The sequence below is a fragment of the Neoarius graeffei genome, chromosome 21, assembly GCF_027579695.1.
Source record: "Neoarius graeffei isolate fNeoGra1 chromosome 21, fNeoGra1.pri, whole genome shotgun sequence".
NCBI classification, from domain to species: Eukaryota; Metazoa; Chordata; class Actinopteri; order Siluriformes; family Ariidae; genus Neoarius; species Neoarius graeffei.
In genome coordinates this window covers 62,243,770-62,263,149 of record NC_083589.1, presented here as the reverse complement: position 1 = coordinate 62,263,149, position 19,380 = coordinate 62,243,770, and the positions used below count along the sequence as shown (strand labels likewise).

The window sequence follows — 19,380 nt, the reverse complement described above, 5'->3', positions numbered from 1 at the left end:
ATGTTTAGGGAAAAAAAAGGCTAAAATACAGAACTATAACGGTCTCTAAAAGGATGATTAAAGGTTCTGTTTAAAACCATTCAGAGAGTTTCAATCAGAATTCAAATAGGAAGCTACACTATCAGAAAAAAGGTCAAATCTAGAACCATAAAAATTTGCTTTATGTTGTTCCTCAGGTAGAACTGTAAAATACACAACACGAAAGGAACCTTTAAAGTTTAAATGTTTTGTATAGAACCCTACAACAGAAGGTCTCCTTATCAGAAAGGGCACCAAGTAAATCCTCTGTAGAAATGTACAATTTTAGAAATAAAAGTCTAATCTAGAACCCTTAAGTATGAACTGATGGAACCTTTTGTACAATTCTATCATAGACTTGTGCCTGTTAGTGGAAGTTCTATGCAGAACTCCTGCAGGAAGACATGATTTTGTAAAGTTCTTACTTTCAAACATATAATTTTTTAAATTATATTTTATATATATATATATATATATATATATATATATATATATATATATATATATATATATATGTGTATGTATGTATGTATGTGTGTGTGTGTGTGTGTGTGTAATATAAGAACCCTATAAAAGAGGCTTTCCCTAGAACTCTTAAAGTAAACCTCCAGATAGAACCCTATCAAAAAGGGTTTCACTTGGAACCTTTTTTAAGAAAACTACTCTCTTTTTGAAAAAAGGTAAACTATACAACAGAACCCTACAGGAACCCCAGGAAATCCCCTGTAGAAATCGACACTTTCTGATGGAACCTTTTGTAGTACCATATTACAGTTTTTCCTACAAGGCAGGGTTTGAAGTAGAACTCCTGTAGGAAGGTCCTTTCTAAAAAAAAAAATTAGGTAAAATCTAGAATTCTAAAGGACTAATTAGTGAATACATTAAGGGATCTATTTAAAACCTTTTCAACTGGGTTTTGATTAGAAACGTAGGTCAAATATAGAACCATAAGAAGTGTTTTTCATATTATTCCTCTCAAGGTTCTAAAGAGAACCCTACAACAGAAGGTTTCTTAATTAAGTCACAGATTTCCCGGGGGGAAGGAGTAAAGTAATGAAAAGGATTCAAACAATAAGAAATAATAAGAAGTATTTATGACACTGCTTATTTAAATACTCAATTCTGATTGGTCAATTATGGCATTCTGTGGTCCGTTGGTTGGACCATGTCATTAGTGGAAGCGATGAAATTATTTTTAAATCAATATTTTGTGGCAAATTAATTATTTCTTTAGTAATTAGCCATGCAATAAGTGAGATAAATGTACAGTGAGCTGGTCATTACCACGAAATAAACCCGTTCTGGGTGATTCAAGAACTTTCTGCTTCACTTTGGGTCCTGTATCACACTGTCAGAGTTTATTTCACAACATATTATCCTTTATATAACAGAGGCTTACCCTGAAAGACTTAAAGTTCCACTGATGGAACCTTTAAAGGATCTTTGTAGATCTGTATTACAGAATTTTTCCAACCAGAGAATCTTTTCGACAGAACTTCTACAGGAAGCTACACTCAAAAAAATAAAACATTGGATTTACTTAATCGAGTTATGGCAACCGGTCCAACGAAACTGTGTTAATTTAGATGTATTGAATACAGTTATGTGTTGAAAAACTCAGCATAACTGTATTCAATACATCTAAATTAACACAGTTTCGTGGGACCGGTTGCCATAACTCGGTTAATTAAATCCAATGTTTTTTTTTTTGAGTGTACACGCTGCTAGAGTGATGTGACATTTTCTAGATTTAGAGAGGAATTAGTGAGCTCGTGGTCAGCACGGTGTGTGTGTGTTTACACACTGCTATGTAAATGCATGTTTCCATAGTGGGCGTTTCATTGAGCACTCCTGGCCTTTGTAGTGCTCATGTGAATAATGCAGCTCCATTATGATGACAAAGCGGCATGCACACTGGCACCCTGTAATTTCCCCCCTTTTGTTGGTCAGGGATAATTTTCCATAAAAGGCACACAAAAACACACTCAGGGGAAAGAGCTGGAGCTGGGACGGATCTCTGTAGCCCTGCGCCCATGTGGGAGGGAGAGAAAACAAGAGATAGACAAAAGCTTCTAGAGACGAGAAAGAAGTTTTTCGCATGATTAATAAATAGTTACTGTCTGTAGTTGTAGGCGATGTCAGCAAATTCCTTTCGTCTGGCTCTGTAGACTTCATCCTTAAATCCCTGCGAACGACACAAAACAAAACAATGTCAGAACCTCCAGTCTGAACCGAGATCCGCTTCTACGCCTGGTCCCTGTATATACAGCTATGGAAAAAAAAATTAAGAGGGCAATTTTAATAGTGACCACCACACACACACACACACACACACACACACACAGTACGGTGGAAAAGCCTTAGTCACATGTAAAGAAATGCTGTCGACCAAAAATGGCTTAAAAATAATGAAATGAAATGTTTCAACATTAAAAAAAAATACTACAAACAGTAATCAGTAAGACGTAATAAATGAAACAGTCAGTATTTGGTGTGAGACGACCCTTTGCTTTAAAAAAAAAAAAATCCGTCTGAGGTCCAGTGAGTGCAGTTTTATGTGGAAATGATCTGTAGGTTTTCCTGAGCATCTTACAGAACCAGCCACAGTTCTTCTGCACACTTTGACTGTCACACTCACTTCTTCATTTTACACCAAAACCCAGCAGCCTTCATTATGCTTTCTTTTTTCATCTGAAAAGTGCGCGCTTATGGAATATGCTGCTCAGATACATTACGAACTTTTTTTCCTGTAACATTTAATTTTGTGCTGGAAAAAAACGAACATTTGGACTCTAAAATGTTTTTGTAATGCTGACTTGATAATAATCATAAAATAGAAATCAATAAAGTTTGTATGAAAAAATAGGGGGGCTAATAATTTTGTATAGTACTGTATATATTGTATATTAATCATTTGTGTTTGGCACGGCTTGGGAGTGGTGAAGGATGTATTCAAATGAAGCCTTTGTAGATTGTTTGCCGCTCATGATGAATGCATTTGGGTTTAATGGCGACTGGAAAGGGTGCAATTATTTATAATTATAGGGGCTCAATTAAAGAGATGACATCAATTTGAGGCTGTTTCCATTAGAATAGAGAACGAAGGACAGAGCGTCATCGCACTTGTGAACTACGCATCCCTCAAAAACACCCCCCCCCACACACACACACACATCTTTTTCTCCCAAATTAAACTTCAAATGTAGTAAATATTTCACATTAAAAGTTTTATTAACTAATAGTTACTTTCACAAACCATAAATACGTTAATTTATTTCTGAAGTAATCATAATAAAATTACAATTTGACTTAATTGGTTCAATTCATTATTAAAACAAATAACACCACCACTACTTGCATTAATTCTCATATTAAGGCGTATGTACTGTATAATTATTTGGTTTTATAATTCTGTTGTATTTTAAAGTAGTGTTTATACAAATTAAATAAAAATATTTTATTATGCCATTAGCTTTACTGATCATGTATTGTTCATTGCTGCTAATGTTCAAATGGTTAATAAATTTACTTAAATGCATGTAATTAAGTAAAATAACTAAGGTATTGCTTAAAAAGTTTGCAACGCTCTTTTAGGAATTAAAAGGAAAATTAAATAAATTAAAATGATAATATTAATAGTCAATTTCATTTGAAACATTTCAAATTTTTTATTTTGGATCTTTTGTGTTATGTTGGTTTATTTCTTTGTTTATTTATACATTTTTAAAACCTGAATTTTTAAAATTCTTTTTTGGAGATAACATTTATTTTATAATAATATAAATTTTACTCAGGTAGAAATCCAGAGGGGTGAAAACTTTTGCACTGTTGAACCTGATCAACTGTGAAACCTTTAGATTGCTTCCTGAGTTTTAGGGATTTAGTTTTAAAAGTGTATTTTTACACTGAGTGTCAGTAAACTGTCCTTACACACACACACACACACACACACACACCCCTTACAGGGTGATCAGCATCCAGCTCCGACCCGTAGCTCAGAATCTGGTTGGCGAAGCGGTCCAGGTCCTGCATGTTTGTGGGGAACCACGGCACTGTGGAGAACGCAGAAGAACAGTGATGAGCTGCTATTCTTTCACACTGCGGCACGAGACCGAGACACACCATCTCCTGCTGCAGGTGTATTTGTTCGCTCAGTCCTCTTGGGCTGAAACGTGTTGAGGTGTCGTGTGCAGTTACTGTGTGTTGTATTTTGTGTCTCTCGGGTGTTTGTGTTGTTTCTGGGCTTCTGTGCAGAGAAGTGGTCACTGTACCTCCAACGCCAAACCATACGGACTCCCATTCAGCTCACTCATTTCAGTCCGCTTTGTCGCGTTGGTGTTTCGGCTAAAACCAACTGCACAACAACGAAGCTGTCCTTAACATAATTCTGTGGCCTATAGATAACTTGGAGTTGTGCTGTTCCAGGAAACTCAACAACAGTGGGATGGTGTGATGACACCAAGTTACTGTTACAACACTGAAGATGATCATTTCCCTTTAACAGCACATCCTGAACTGTTTTATTATTTATTTATTTCTTTATTTGTTTGTTTATTTCTATTGCATAATTTCTTTCACTGACTTGTCTGTTTCGCTCACTTACATGTTTGTTTTTTTCTTTCTAACGACTTATTCTCAGGAGAGCAGTAAATGTATTTAGTGAAAACCAGATTTAAAACTTTGCCAGATTTAATGAATAAGAGACGTATAACATGCTGTTTAAATGTTAACTCCTGATGGACGGCAGATCCTGATTAAATAACTAAGTGTTTGAGTTCGGATTGTTACTACAGTGTCTTTAAATTCACATTTGAGATCATATAAAATAAAATACGCTTCACATTCCTTTAAGCAAACTATTAGAGGTGAAGCAAAGCAGAGCAAGCTAACTCGGCTATTGATCGGGACAGTCACAGTTACTGTCCTATATTCTGAAAATATATCAAAAAGGGGTGCCATTAATTCAGCAAGTTGCTGAGAAAATAAAGAGATACTATAGATAGTAAAAATGGTGACAAATGTGGAAAAGATAATAAACAGCTAGCGAGGTGGTTAGCGACATCAGCTACAGTGTTGATGGTTTTATTGGCCTAAAGGCGTCGAGATGCTCTCAGACCGTCTTCACAGTCGTATTAAACACAGTGACTGAATATGTCTAATATAAACTAACGTGAAAATATGTTTGTGTCTATGCATGGGTGTATGTGCATAAGTTTGTGCCTCCACATATTTCACAGCTACGTGTCAGTATGTTAAGGTGTGTGTGTAAACGTCCATCTCACTCCCGCACATGTATCTTTCTGCTTGCTGCGTGAGAACTCGTGCACTTGACCGCTGATTTGGGTGCGCAGCTTGTCAAGGACCTCGTCCAGGGCCTGGGAGCATGCAGGGTCCACGCTGAGGAAGAACTCATACTCGTCCTTGTTCATGCGTGATGGCCGTGACTCGATGTGCGTCAGGCTGATTCCCATTTCCTGTCAATTATATTAGAATACACTGAAATGTTCAATCGTATAATCAATCAATCCACGCCCGCCTGCCTGCCTGCCTGCCTCCTACACTGGTTTATTTTCATTTTAGATAAAATTAAAATCTTACAATATTTGTTTGAAAGTCTAGAGCAAGATATTTTGTTATTTTACAAAAAAAAAACCACTTCAGATAGAATGCAGATAGCTCTGTAACTAGATGTCCTTGGGGTTGCTGAGACACGGAGGGGTGGGGATAAGATCTAGCCCACAGTTCAGGTCGGAGTCCTTTGAAAGTAAATGCTTTGGCTTTCGCAACATTCTGTTCCCAAAAGCTGATGCCAGAAAAAAGTATTTACACAAAGAAGGCTTTCTTGCTTTTGTAGTTTTTATTTATTTATTTTTTAAACTGTTCTGTGTCAGGACTTTTTGGGGAAAAGAAGGTATATTCCAACATGTAGCTAATGCTAATGCTCAGCCACAAATCTGCACCATCACTCCAGTCATTTTGAGCAATTTTGTACAGATCATAACCGCTAATAAACTCTAATTTCTGCGTATATCTATCCTTCACTTCTTTCTGACTAAGATTATCCAAGTAATCCAGTAGGAGAGCTTTTTTAGCTGTGGTTTTCTTCGGACAACAGCAACAGACGCAGGACATCTTTGCTTGGCTTTAGTATGTGAACAGTATGTAAACAAAGTTCACTTGTCCCCCAGGTATAGAGTAGCAGCAGTCGCTAAAGTAAATGCCCACGCCCTGAAACGTCATGGTACCAGTGCAGCAGCAAAGTGATTGAGGGCGTTTGTTGTGATTGGGGATTTCCCAGGGGGATTTCTGGTCTGCCTGAGTGCATCCTGGCAGCAAACTGCCCCAAAACACTGATTTTCCTTCAAAATATGCCCCAAACATCGCAAGGTAGAAATCTGATGTGATGAGTGTCGGAGCAAAAAATAAATAAATACAAACAAAGAAACAACAACAAAACCAAAAAGTGTGTTGGCAAATTTAAAGCATGTCGGAATGAAATTAAAGCATGTCAGCCCCGACACGCAAAAGCACTCTGGAGAGAACACTGGGTTTATATCCAATCTCAATAGGCTCAACGCCACCTCCCTCATTACTTAAAAATGATACCTTTGTTTTATATTTACATAAAGCGAGTATTTATAATGTATTATAACATGTATGCAACGCAAACCCCTTGGAATACCAGACCTAAATCTGTACAAGTGCTCATAAGCACATGCTTATTACGTAGTTATAATTACGGGTACATGAATAACACACTATTGGGCATACACATGACTTAATGTCATAACCCTCTTATAACCACTTATAAAGCATAGGTAGGATATCATAACATCAGGTAACGTAATAGTACAGGTACTCTACCAGAGCAGGTGCGATACTGCATTAGAATAATGTTTTTAAGGGCAGCCCTTATCATATGTATTATAATGTAACCTGACATTATGCAGTCATACACCCATGCTTTATAAAGTCCTATGCCTGAATTTATAACTGTACACTCAAAGAAATGAAACATGCATGTTGCTGGAGTTAAATAACTAGTTCATGTTAAATTTATTAAATATTGTCGTGTTTAACGATTAAATCAAGTGAGTTTTGTTTTAATAACCTAACAGTATTGGTTTTTATGATTATTAGACCTTATTGAGTTGGATTTATGTAATACAGCTGATTAAACTGCATTAAGGTCGTCCCAATGCGCTCTCCGTACTTTCTTGCACACGCTCAGTAAGGCAGACGGGGGGGAACAACGGCCATTTTTGTAGAATTCCAGCGCATGGTTCAGCTTGATGCAGATCAGTGTGAAGACATAATGGTTTTCTGTTACACATTTTGCTTGCATTGGTAATGCTGCCAAATGTTTTCTGTTTATAGATAGCCTAAGGTTTTTTTATGCACTTAAAGATGCCCGTGCACTTTACAACAAAGGCGAAGGCTTTTTTTTCTTTAAAGTAACTTGAATCACCTTTCTATTTTTTTGACATTGTAATCTGCCAAATGTTTAGTTTTTCAAATTAAAAGATGCACTTGGGCAAACAAATAAAACTGAGTTAAATAGCTATTTTGTGTTGTGTACGGTACTTTAAGTAGATATTGTTGGAACAAATGCAGACAGTACAGAACGCAGAAATGTAAATTAAGCACAAGTTTATTAAATAAATCCAACATAACTCTGTTCACCAAATGCAACATGATGTTGTTAATTAAATCCAACATAACTTTGTCAGCTAAATCCAACATGGCTTTATTTAATACCGTCCATGCCACTTTGTGTAGTAAATCTAACATAACTCTGTTGAATAAACTCAACATAACTGTATTCAATACATCTAAATTAACACAGTTTCGTGGGACCGGTTGCCATAACTCGGTTAAGTAAATCCAATGTTTTATTTTTTTGAGTGTAGTTATAACTAATTATTTTCAAATTATTAGCAGTTATGTACAATGATGTTAACTTTTGTGAATTTAATGATTACATTTTTTAATGCTGTGCACCATGTATGCTATAAATGCATTATAAATACTGCATTCTTAGGAAAGCTCATGACAACTATGTAGCTTGGCATACAAATAATTGTTATAAGTACATGAAAAACATTATGTAATAATGAATGGCTTCATAAGGTCAGGGCACATAGACATTCTTTACCAGAGCATGTGCTATAGTGCATTATAAAGTATTTTGTATGTTACTGTGGCAGCGGGGGCGTGGTCAAGCGCCGGTCTGTGACAGGAGGGCGGAGTCAGGGAAGGTAAGTGGCAGAATCACTACACCTGAGAGCAATTAACCTGTGTTTGTGTGTCTTCCCAGTGACCGCGCCCTATATCAGGAGGGAGAGCGAGAGCAGAAGGAGCTCATCCCTAAACCAGACGCCGGTTGTGTGTGTGTGTGTCTGTGTTAGTCACTGAATATTGTTAGACTGAAAAGTGTGGCAATAAGGCCTAGTTGTAAACCTGATCTCTGTCCTGCCATCCTCTGTGCTCCACCCACACATAGGGAACATACCACAGTGGTGCCGAAACCCGGGGAAAGTGGAGCACCAACCCAGCAGCCCCATGGAATCCTCCCCGTTCACCGACCTGGTCCACGCCCTCGCCACGGCTCAGCAAAGCCAGCACCAGGCGCTCGTCACACTCCGAAAGGAACAAGAGCGGCGCTTCGAAGCCCTGGTGCTGGCCCAGCAGGAAGATCGCGAGGTGTTCCGGCATCTCCTCGTGTCAGTGGGGTCCACCAGCGCTCCGGCCGCGGGCCCATCTCCCCTCACTGTCACCAAGATGGGCCCGCAGGACAACCCCGAGGCGTTCCTCACGTTGTTTGAACAGGTCGCCGAAGCCTCGGGGTGGCCGATGGAGCAGCGCGCAGCGCGACTCCTCCCCCTGCTAATGGGAGAGGCACAGCTGGCTGCGCTACAGCTCCCCGCCGACCGCCCTACGCAGACCTCCGCCGGGCCATCCTCCAGCGCGTGGTGCGCACACCGGAACAACAGCGCCAGCGCTTCCGTGCGCTGCGATTGGAGGAAGTCGGCCGGCCGTTCGCGTTCGGCCAGCAGCTCCGGGACGCCTGCTGGCGGTGGTTGAGGGCCAACGGTCGCGACACCAAGGGAATCGTCGACCAGGTGGTACTGGAACAGTTCATCGCCCGCTTACCAGCAGCAATCAGCAACTAACCAAAATAAAGGTAATACAGATCTTAAGCCTCACTCACAACCCGCCGTACGGGCTGCTACAGGCGGTCTACAGTAAAAAAAATTGGCAAAACCGTGCTTGAGACTTGCGCGACACTTGTGTGTGTTCAGCGCCATAGGAGGTCGCAGACTGCCATGGAGACTTTTGGTCCTGCACATGCAAATTCTACGGGTCTTGGGACAAATTAAGAATGCATACACTACGTACAGGTGATTGTAACGTGAATTAAGAATGCATACACTACATGACACAGTGATTGTAACATGCTAATCACATGCATCACACGCTTCACAAGAGCAGCCTGAACTCGTAGCGCAGGAAACTGGTAAAAGGCAAGTCACACACACTCCACACTCACTGATCTCATGCGTCAGACATGCGCTTTCCACGGGCTAATGGTGCAATTTTTCCCACGCCTCGAGGAAGTCAGGTGTGCAACCTGTACTTGACAAGTACTTTGCCTGTAATCCTCCCCCAAACTTTCCCCCGGGTTCACCACGACCCTGCAGCACGGCTGCGAGCTACCAAAACCTGCGACCTGCGCGTGTCCAAAACACTTACGGCGGGCTTTAGAATAGTCCTAGAATATGAGATGGGAAAATGCAAGGTTGCATTAGCCTGTTAAATTTTTCGTTTTGGGGCAAATCCATTACCTAATGAAGACATGATAATTTAACTTTGATAATACAAGCAAGTCTTAAATAAAATAAAAAGGTATCATTCATCAATGTTTAATGCTATCAGACCTTATTTTTCATATATTCCTAGTTTAACGCACAAAAACATGTTTCATTAGTGAAAAAACTACATACAATGATGCAGTTTCTTCAGCTCCCATACATGTATTCAGAATTCTTACATGCAGATATCACGGGCAAGAGAAAGAGAGATGCTTACATGAGAGAATATTGGAAAAAAGAGTGGAATTTTTACATGCTTGTCAAAACACAGCCGATAGTCTTGGAGACTGTGGCAGCGGGGGCGTGGTCAAGCGTCAGTCTGTGACCGGAGGGCGGAGTCAGGGAAGTGGCAGAATCACTGCATCTGATGTTAATTAACGTGTGTTTGTGTGTCTTCCCCAGTGACTGTGCCCTATTTAAGGAGAGAGCGAGAGCAGAGGAGGGCTCTCTCCTGAACCAGACACCAGATGTGTGTGCGCGCGCGGGAGTGTCTATCTACGTGTTGCTGAGAAACCACTGAAAAGTGTGTAAAATAAAAAGGATTTCGAAACTTAGTTCTGTCCTGCTGTCTTTTGTGCTCCTCCCACTCATACGAACTGCCACAGTGGTGCCAAAACCCGGGACGTGGAGCGCAGAAGAAGAACAGCCCCATGGAGTCCTCCCCTTTCACCGACCTGGTCCACGCCCTCGCCACAGCCCAGCAGAGCCAGCACCAAGCGCTAGTCACCCTCCGGAAGGAGCAAAAGCAATGGTTCGAGGCCCTGGTGTTGGCTCAGCAGGAAGATCGACAGGCGTTCTGGCACCTCCTCGCGTCGGCAGGGTCCACCAACTCCACTGCCACGGGCCCTTCCCACCTCACCCTAACGAAGATGGGCCCGCAGGACGACCTCGAGGCCTTCCTCACGCTCTTTGAGCAGGTAGCAGAGACCTCGGGATGGCCGGTGGAACAGCGCGTGGCACGCCTCCTCCCCCTGCTAACAGGCGAGGCGCAGCTGGCCGTGCTACAGCTCCCCGTCGACTGCCAGCTGGCCTACGCGGACCTTCGCCGGACCGTCCTTCAGCGCATGGGGCGCGCACCCCTGAGCAACAGCGACAGCACTTCCGCGCTTTGTGCTTGGAGGAAGTTGGCCGGCCATTCGCGTTTGGCCAGCAACTCCGGGACGCCTGCTGGCGGTGGTTGAGGGCCGACGACCGCGACGCCGAGGGAATCATCGATCAGGTGGTACTGGAGCAGTTCATCGCTCGCCTACCAGCAGGAACTGCAGAGTGGGTCCAGTGTCACCGTCCGGCGTCGCTGGATCAGGCAATCGAGCTGGCGGAGGACCATTTGGCGGCTGTCCCGATGGCAGGACAGCAGACAACCTCTTCTCCCCTCTCCTCTCTCTCTCCTCCTGTGTCTCATCCTCGCCCCGTTCCCCCACCGTGGAGGCGGGGGCCGGCGCCACCCCGCTGCAACTGCGGTGCCCTCCCGTTTCTCCCTACTGTGTCTGTCTCTCCCCCTCCTCAGGTGAGTGAGCCCCAGAACGCCAGTGCAGAGAGGAAGCCCGGGCCGGTTTGCTGGCGCTGCAGGGAGCCGGGCCACCTCCAACAGCAGTGCTCAGTAATGGAGGTGGGTGCGGTGGTTTGGCTCCCCGACGCGCCAGGAGCCGCCCTCGACCGGGCCAGAGCGTATCGCATACCGGTGAGTGTCCAAGGGGATACATATCAGGCGTTGGTGGACTCTGGCTGTAATCAGACCTCAATTCACCAAAGCCTGGTGCAAGACGAGGCATTGGGGGGAGCACAATTGGTGAAGGTGTTGTGTGTGCACGGGGATATTCACAACTACCTTTTAGTGTCGGTCCACATTCTTTTTCGAGGGGAAAAATTTAGAGCAAAGGTGGCGGTTAATCCTCGCCGTACCCACTCGATAATTTTGGGGACTGATTGGCCGGGATTTGGGGAATTAATGAGTCATTTAGTGAAGAGTGGGCCCTGCTGTAGTTTAGTAGGGGGAGGTCCCAGTGTCGCATTAGCGGGAGCAGCGGTCACAGAGCCGTCTACATCATCTCCGCGTCAGAGTGAGGAGCTGCTGGCTCCTCCTCTTTCTATTGGGGAATCCCTTGCAGATTTTCCATTAGAGCAGTCGCGAGATGAGACTCTGCAGCATGCGTTTGGCCAAGTGAGAGTAATCGATGGTCAAACGCTCCAGCCAAATGCCACCCCGTCCTTCCCCTACTTCGCAATTATGAAGGATAGATTATACCGAGTGACGCAGGACACTCAGACTAAAGAGCAAGTCATGCAGCTTTTGATTCCAAAGAGCCGCCGGGAATTGGTATTCCAGGCGGTTCACTTTAATCCCATGGCTGGACACTTAGGGCAGGATAAGACACTAGCCCGAATAATGGCCCGGTTCTATTGGCCAGGGATTCGCGGTGATGTCTGTAGGTGGTGTACGGCGTGCCACGAATGCCAATTAGTAAATCCAGTGGCCATTCCAAAAGTGCCTTTGCGCCCTCTCCCATTAATCAATACCCCATTCGAAAGAATTGGGATGGATCTCGTCGGGCCATTAGATCGGTCAACATGAGGGTACCGCTTTATTTTAGTTCTGGTGGACTATGCAACGCGATACCCGGAAACAGTGCCTCTTCGCAATATCTCAGCACGCAGTATTGCGGAAGCACTCTTCCGCGTCATCTCCCAAGTTGGAATCCCGAAAGAGATTCTGACTGACCAAGGCACCTCGTTTATGTCACATACACTGAACGAACTGTATGGGTTGTTGGGTATTAAGCCGATCCGCACCAGCGTGTATCGCCCACAAACGGACGGTTTAGTTGAACGGTTCAATAGCACCCTCAAGAATATAATTAAAAAATTCGTAAGTGAGGACGCACGTAATTGGGATAAATGGCTCAAACCCTTGTTATTTGCAGTGCAAGAGGTCCCCCAAGCCTCCACGGGGTTCTTCCCATTTGAATTTTTATATAGGCATAAGCCGCACAGCATTCTAGATGTGCTGCGAGAAAATTGGGAGGAGGGACCTTCACGAAGTAAAAATGAAATTCAATGTTATTGACCTGCACGCAAAACTCCACACACTCACACACCTAACCCAGGAGAATTTATGGCAGGCCCAAGAACGGCAAACCCGCCTGTATGACAAGGGTACGCGCCTTAGGGAGTTCGCACCAGGAGATAAAGTACTCGTACTGTTGCCCACATCGAGCTCCAAATTGATCGCCAATTGGCAAGGACCCTTTGAGGTCACACGGCGAGTCGGGGACGTTGACTATGAGGTGAGGCGAACGGACAGGGGTGGGGCGCTACAGATTTACCACCTCAATCTGTTCAAACTCTGGAACGAGGAGGTCCCCGTGGCATTGGTGTCGGTGGTTCTGGAGAAGGCGGAGCTGGTGTCGGTGGTTCTGGAGAAGGTGGGGCTGGGGCCGGAGGTTCAAAAGGGAGCATTGGCATCACGTACCTCTCCAGTCCCCTGTGGAGACCACCTATCCCCGACCCAATTCACGGAGGTTGCCCAGTTGCAGACCGAGTTTTCGGACATGTTCTCGCCCCTGCCCGGCCGCACCAACCTCATAGAACACCACATTGAGACGGCGCCGGGGGTGGTAGTGCGTAGCCGCCCTTACAGGCTACCTGAACACAAGAAAAAAGTGGTTCGGGAAGAACTCGAGGCCATGCTCGAAATGGGCATCGTCGAGGAGGCCCACAGTGACTGGAGCAGCCCGGTGATCTTGGTACCCAAGGCCGACGAGTCGGTCCGGTTCTGTGTAGACTATAGAAAAGCCAACGTGGTGTCTAAATAATTAGACGCGTACCCAATGCCTCGTATTGATGAGTTGCTCGATCGACTAGGCACGGCTTGCTTTTACTCGACACTGGATTTGACAAAGGGTTATTGGCAGATCTCCTTGACTCCATTCCCAAGAAAAAAAGGCCTTTTCCACACCATTTGGCTTCTCTTTGTCTGAACTGAATGAACTGCTAACTGTAGCCTCATCTGTCTGTCCTGCCGTCATTCTTCTGGGTGACTTTAATATTCATGTTGACATTAGTTGCTCCCTTACTGAGGAGCTCTTGACTGTCTTTGAATGTTTTGGTTTAACTCAGCATGTTGACTTTCCAACACATAATCCTGGTCATATACTTGACTTGCTCTGCTGGTACAAAAATTGTGTCTGTATCGGGTTCTGATGTAGGTTTTACTGACCACAGGTTGATTGAGTGTTGTCTCAGTGTGCCACCTTCTAAACTTCCTCTGCGTTCTACTGTCTCTTTCCGTAATCTTTCTTCTATTGATGTGCATTCTTTCTCTGCCTCTCTCCTTTTTGTAAATTTGCTGAGGTTTCCTCTCCAGATGATACAGTTGCTATTTACAATAATACTATATCTAACACACAACACTTTCGCTCCCCTTAAAACTAGACAGGTCTCTGCAAATCGCGCCTCTCCTTGGTTCACCTCTGAGCTTAGGGCCATGAAGGCCAAGGGAAGGCGGCTAGAGCGCCTTCATAAGAAAACTGGCCTTACTATTCATCTTTCACTTTTCTCTGAACACATCACAAAGTATAAGGATGCTCTTAATGCTGCTCGATCCTCCTACTATGCTAACATCATTAAGAGTGGCAATCATAGACCCAAAACTTTGTTTAATACAATAAATAAACTTCTTCAGCCTCCTTCCTCAACCACTCCCAGTTCTCCTGCTCAGTGTCAGGCTTTTTTGGATTTTTTCAATGATAAAATTGCCAATATTTACCAACACTTTAATTCTGAAATTCATTCTTCTGTCCCGCTAGTAGCTCTCTCATAAAGCTGACTGCTGTCTCTCTGCTTTCTCTCCTGTTGATTCTTCTAAAGTATCGGAAATTATGACTAAGTCCTCCTCCTCCTCATGTTTGTTGGACCCTGCACCCACTGCACTTCTTAAATCTTGTGTATCTGCTATCTCCCCTTATATTGCTCATATGATTAATCAGTGTTTTGCTTTAGGCACTGTTCCCATCTCCCTCAAAATTGCTTCAGTTACACCAATACTAAAGAAACCTGGTCTAGATTCTCTTTCACTGTCCAATTACAAACCCATTTCAAATATCCCTTTTCTAGTTAAAGTAATGGAGAGAGTTGTAGCCTCTCAGCTTCATACTTTCCTTGCTCAAAATGATCTCTATGAACCCTTTCAGTCTGGCTTTCGTAATATGCATAGCACTGAATCTGCTCTCTTGAGAGTTGTTAAAGGTCCCATGGCATGAAATTTTCACTTTCTGAGGTTTTTTAACGTTAAAATTAGTTCCTCTGACCTTCTTAAGTCACCCCAGTGGCTAGAAATTTCATAATGTGTAAACCAAACTATGCCCAACATTTGAGAATGGCGCGTCAAAACGGCGCGTTGATAAACTCTTCCCTTGCCTACGTCAGCAAGGGAGATGATCCCCACGCCCCCCCCTCTGGATTCCCACCCACTGTATGGATTGCCCGCCCAACTCAAAAGTTGCTGTTTGTCCTACCAAGCCTACTGCGCATGTGCGAAGCCTACTGCGCATGCGCAGAACACATGACTACATTTTGTAGTGAGGAGCCCATAGAAGACACAACATGGAAATTGCGCTGTACATGGATGTGACAACACAGAAAGGAGTCTGTTTTTACTGCCGACGGGAGAGCCCCTGAAGACGCAGTGGCTTAATTTTATTTACTTCAATAATACGCCATCGAGTCTACCTAAGACGGTGTATGTTTGTCAGAAGCATTTTCCTGATGAATGTTTCCACAACTTGGGACAGTACAGGGCAGGTTTTGCACATCAACTGTCACTGAAGCCTGGGTCTGTGCCAAGCATCCCTGCCGCATCAGCAACAAACACCGAACAAGTAAGTGTATAACTGGTCGTTTTGCCGTGTTTTAAAATCGGTGCGTTAGCCTAGCAATGGCTACATTAGCTGTGCAGCTAACCGCTTCCTGCAGTTAGCCAGGTACATGGGCTTGAGTTGTACCATTTTTTTTAGACAGGGCGGACAGACCAGGGCATTCGCCCGCCTGGCCGTGCCCGACGAGGAGCGCTCTCGGCCGGCTTGGGAGGCAGACGGCAGCCCCTCCTGGAAGTGCAGTTTTACCATGGGCCTCATGCGGAAAAAAATGACAAAGTCCCACTGCTCAGTTTTACCATGGGCCTCAGGCGGGAAAAAAATGACAAAGTCCCAGTTTTACCATGGGCTCGAGTTGTACCATTTTTTTAGACAGGACGGACGGACCAGGGCATTCACCCGCCTGGCCGTGCCCGACGAGGAGCGCTCTCGGCCGGCTTGGGAGGCAGACAGCAGCCCCTCCCCCCATGGCACGCCCCCACCGTCTACCCTTCCCTGCCTCCTGCTTCTCATTAGCAAAACGACGCACTGGGAAAAGCGCTGAAATGGGGCTTTCTTCCAGGAGGCTATATCTACGTACCGAGGGTTCATTTCAAGAAAGGCTGCGGATATAACATCTGGAAGCCTCCACGAGCCCGTTTAAAGCATCAACAAACCACCATGCCATGGGCCCTTTAATAACTTCCTGCTCTCAACTGATGCTGGTCATCTCAATGTCCTTGTTCTCTTGGACCTCACAGCGGCCTTTGACGCCGTACATCATGAAAGACTCATTTCCAGACTATCTTCTTTTGGTATTACTGGCTTAGCTTTATCCTGGTTTAGTCATATCTAGCAAACAGGCAACAGTTTATTTCTATTGGTGTTCATAAATCATCTGTTAGGGTTTTGCTGGGATTCGAACCTGGTTCGCTGGTGTGATAATCCAGCAAACCCCCACTAGGCCACCAGGGGGATGACTCAAATGCAGAGGCGTGAGGCGGAAGTAGAAAAAGTATCAAAAGGTTTATTTACAATATTTACACGCAAAAAATCCAAAAAGTATAATCCAAAACGCTCAGAAGATATAAGGGACAAAATAAAAAAAAATCCAAAAGTTCAAAGTAAATACAAAAGCCAATAACCAGAAAAGAAGGGGTAAAAATCCAAACGCTCAGAAGATCCAAAAAGACAAAAACAAAATCCACAAAGTCCAAAAGAAAGCAAAAATACAAAGAACACAAGGACATAGGCGAGGAAATAGGAACAGAGGAAACTGAAGCTAAACATAACAGCACAAAGACTCTGTGACAAGAGGACTGAACTCAGGGGTATAAATACACAAACTAAAATAGAACACAGGTGACACTAATGAGGACTAGGCGGGGCACAAGACACATGGAAAACAACAAACATAAAACACAGAAACAGTGGCGGCCTCTAGAGGCCAAAACAAACATGACAAGAAAAGAAAATAACAGCGGCCCCTAGAGGCCAAAACAGTCCCAGTCCTAACAGGACCCCCCCCAGGAGCGTCTCCTGACGTTCCCAGGGCGATCCGGATGGGCCGAATGGAAGTCCCGACACAGTTCTTTATCTAAGACGTCCCGAGCGGGAACCCAGCAGCGCTCCTCAGGACCATAGCCCTCCCAGTCCACTAGATATTGAAGCCCGCCGCGGACCCGGCGGGAGTCAAGCAGGCGATGCACAGTGAACACAGTCTGACCCTGGAAGATGCGGGGGGGTGGGGGGTTCCTAGGGGCAGGGGCATACGTGGACGTCAGTACGGGCCGCAACAGGGAAATATGGAATGTGGGGTTGATCCTCAGAGTCCGGGGCAACTGGAGCCGGTGGGTGACAGGGTTCACCCTGCGCACCACCTTGAAGGGACCAATGTAGCGAGGAGCAAACTTGCGGTTCTCCTCCCGCAGCGGAAGGTCCTTAGTGGACAGCCAAACCCGCTGCCCAGGGCGGAAAGCGTGGGCAGGTCTTCTATGGCGGTTGGCCTGAGTCTGGTTGGTTCTGGAGGTCTGGATGAGGGTCTTCCTGACCTTGCTCCAGGTCTTGCGACACCGTCTCACATATTGGTTGACCGAGGGCACCCCCACATCCTCCTCCTGGTCCGGGAACAGATGTGGCTAGAACCCGAATTGGCACTGGAATGGCGACAGCTTGGTGGCCGATGACTGCAGGGTGTTGTGGGCGTACTCTGCCCATGGCAGCCAGGTGCTCCACGATGTTGGGTTATCCATAGCCAGGCCTCGCAGGGTGGTTTCCAGGTCCTGGTTGAGCCTCTCCGTCTGGCCATTGGACTGTGGGTGAAACCCAGAGGAGAGGCTGGCAGTGGCTCCGATGACCTTGCAGAACCCGTGCCACACTCGGGAGGAGAACTGGGGCCCTCGGTCTGAGACGATGTCCTGTGGGAGACCAAAGACTCAGAAGACATGATTAAAAATAAGTTTGGCTGTTTCAAGAGCAGAAGGGAGTTTGAACAGTGGTATGAAGCAGCAGGCCTTCGAGAATCTGTCGACTATAACCACAATGACAGTGCTACCTTGAGACTCAGGGAGACCCGTGATGAAGTCAACTGCCACGTGGGACCAGGGACGCCGGGGAATGGTCAGAGGATGCAGGAGACCCTGGGGACGCTGTCGCGGGTTCTTGGTTCTGGTGCGGACCTCACAGGACAGGACAAATGACCTTACTTCCTTCTCCATGTTAGGCCACCAGAAGCGTCTTTTCAGGAAGTCCAGGGTCCTCCGAGCTCCCAGGTGGGCGGTGAGAGGGGAAGAGTGACCCCACTGGAGAACCTTGGCCCGGGCTTGATGTGGGACGTACAAGAGGCCCGGTGGCCCCGTCCCAGGACCGGGGTCCTGGCGTTGGGCTTGTCGGACGGCCTCCTCAATACCCCAGCGGACAGGGGCTACAATCCGGGACACAGGGATAATAGGCCCGACTTCACTCTCCCTGTTAGTGGCAGAGAACAGCCTGGACAGTGCGTCAGGTTTGGTGTTCTTGGAGCCGGGGCGGTACGAGAGGGTGAAGTCAAACCGACTGAAAAACAGGGCCCACCTAGCCTGTCGTGGGTTCAGTCTCTTGGCTTGCTGGAGGTACTCCAGGTTCTTGTGGTCAGTCCAAACCAGGAATGGATATTGCGCTCCCTCCAGCCAGTGCCTCCACTCCTCAAGGGCCAGTTTGACCGCTAGCAGTTCTCGATCCCCCACATCGTACCGGGACTCCGCAGGACTCAGGCAGTGGGAGAAGTAAGTGCAGGGGTGCAGCTTTCCTTCCGAACATTGAGAGAGCACCGTGCCGACACCACTGTCCGAGGCGTCCACCTCCACGATGAATGGTTGGGAGGTGTCCGGGAGGACCAGAATGGGTGCCGTGCAGAAGCGGTCCTTGAGGTCTTTGAATGCCTTTTCCGCCTGAGGAGACCAGACATAACATCCACCTGTCCCTTTGGTGAGGTCCGACATGGGTGCTGCTACAGAACTAAAGTTCCTGATAAACTTGCGGTAGAAGTTAGCAAATCCTAAGAACTGCTGAACCTCTTTGACGGACTTGGGAGTGGGCCAGTCCCGGACGGCCAGGGTCTTGGCTGGGTCCATTTGGAGTTGGCCTGTCCGTACAATAAAACC

General features: G+C 45.5%; 1 protein-coding gene across 2 annotated transcripts in view; it reads right to left on the bottom strand.

The window, feature by feature from the left end:
* Positions 1-19,380, bottom strand: part of pah (phenylalanine hydroxylase) — a 95,266-nt gene that overhangs the window by 40,085 nt on the left and 35,801 nt on the right. The window contains exons 3-5 of one of the 2 annotated variants that reach the window (XM_060903725.1): positions 5,309-5,492; positions 3,982-4,070; positions 2,136-2,203 (exon numbers count right to left, since the gene is read on the bottom strand). In XM_060903725.1, coding sequence (XP_060759708.1) covers positions 2,136-2,203; positions 3,982-4,070; positions 5,309-5,492 — 341 coding nt within the window. The remainder of the gene's footprint in view (positions 1-2,135; positions 2,204-3,981; positions 4,071-5,308; positions 5,493-19,380) is intronic. The other variant, XM_060903726.1, reaches the window with a different exon arrangement.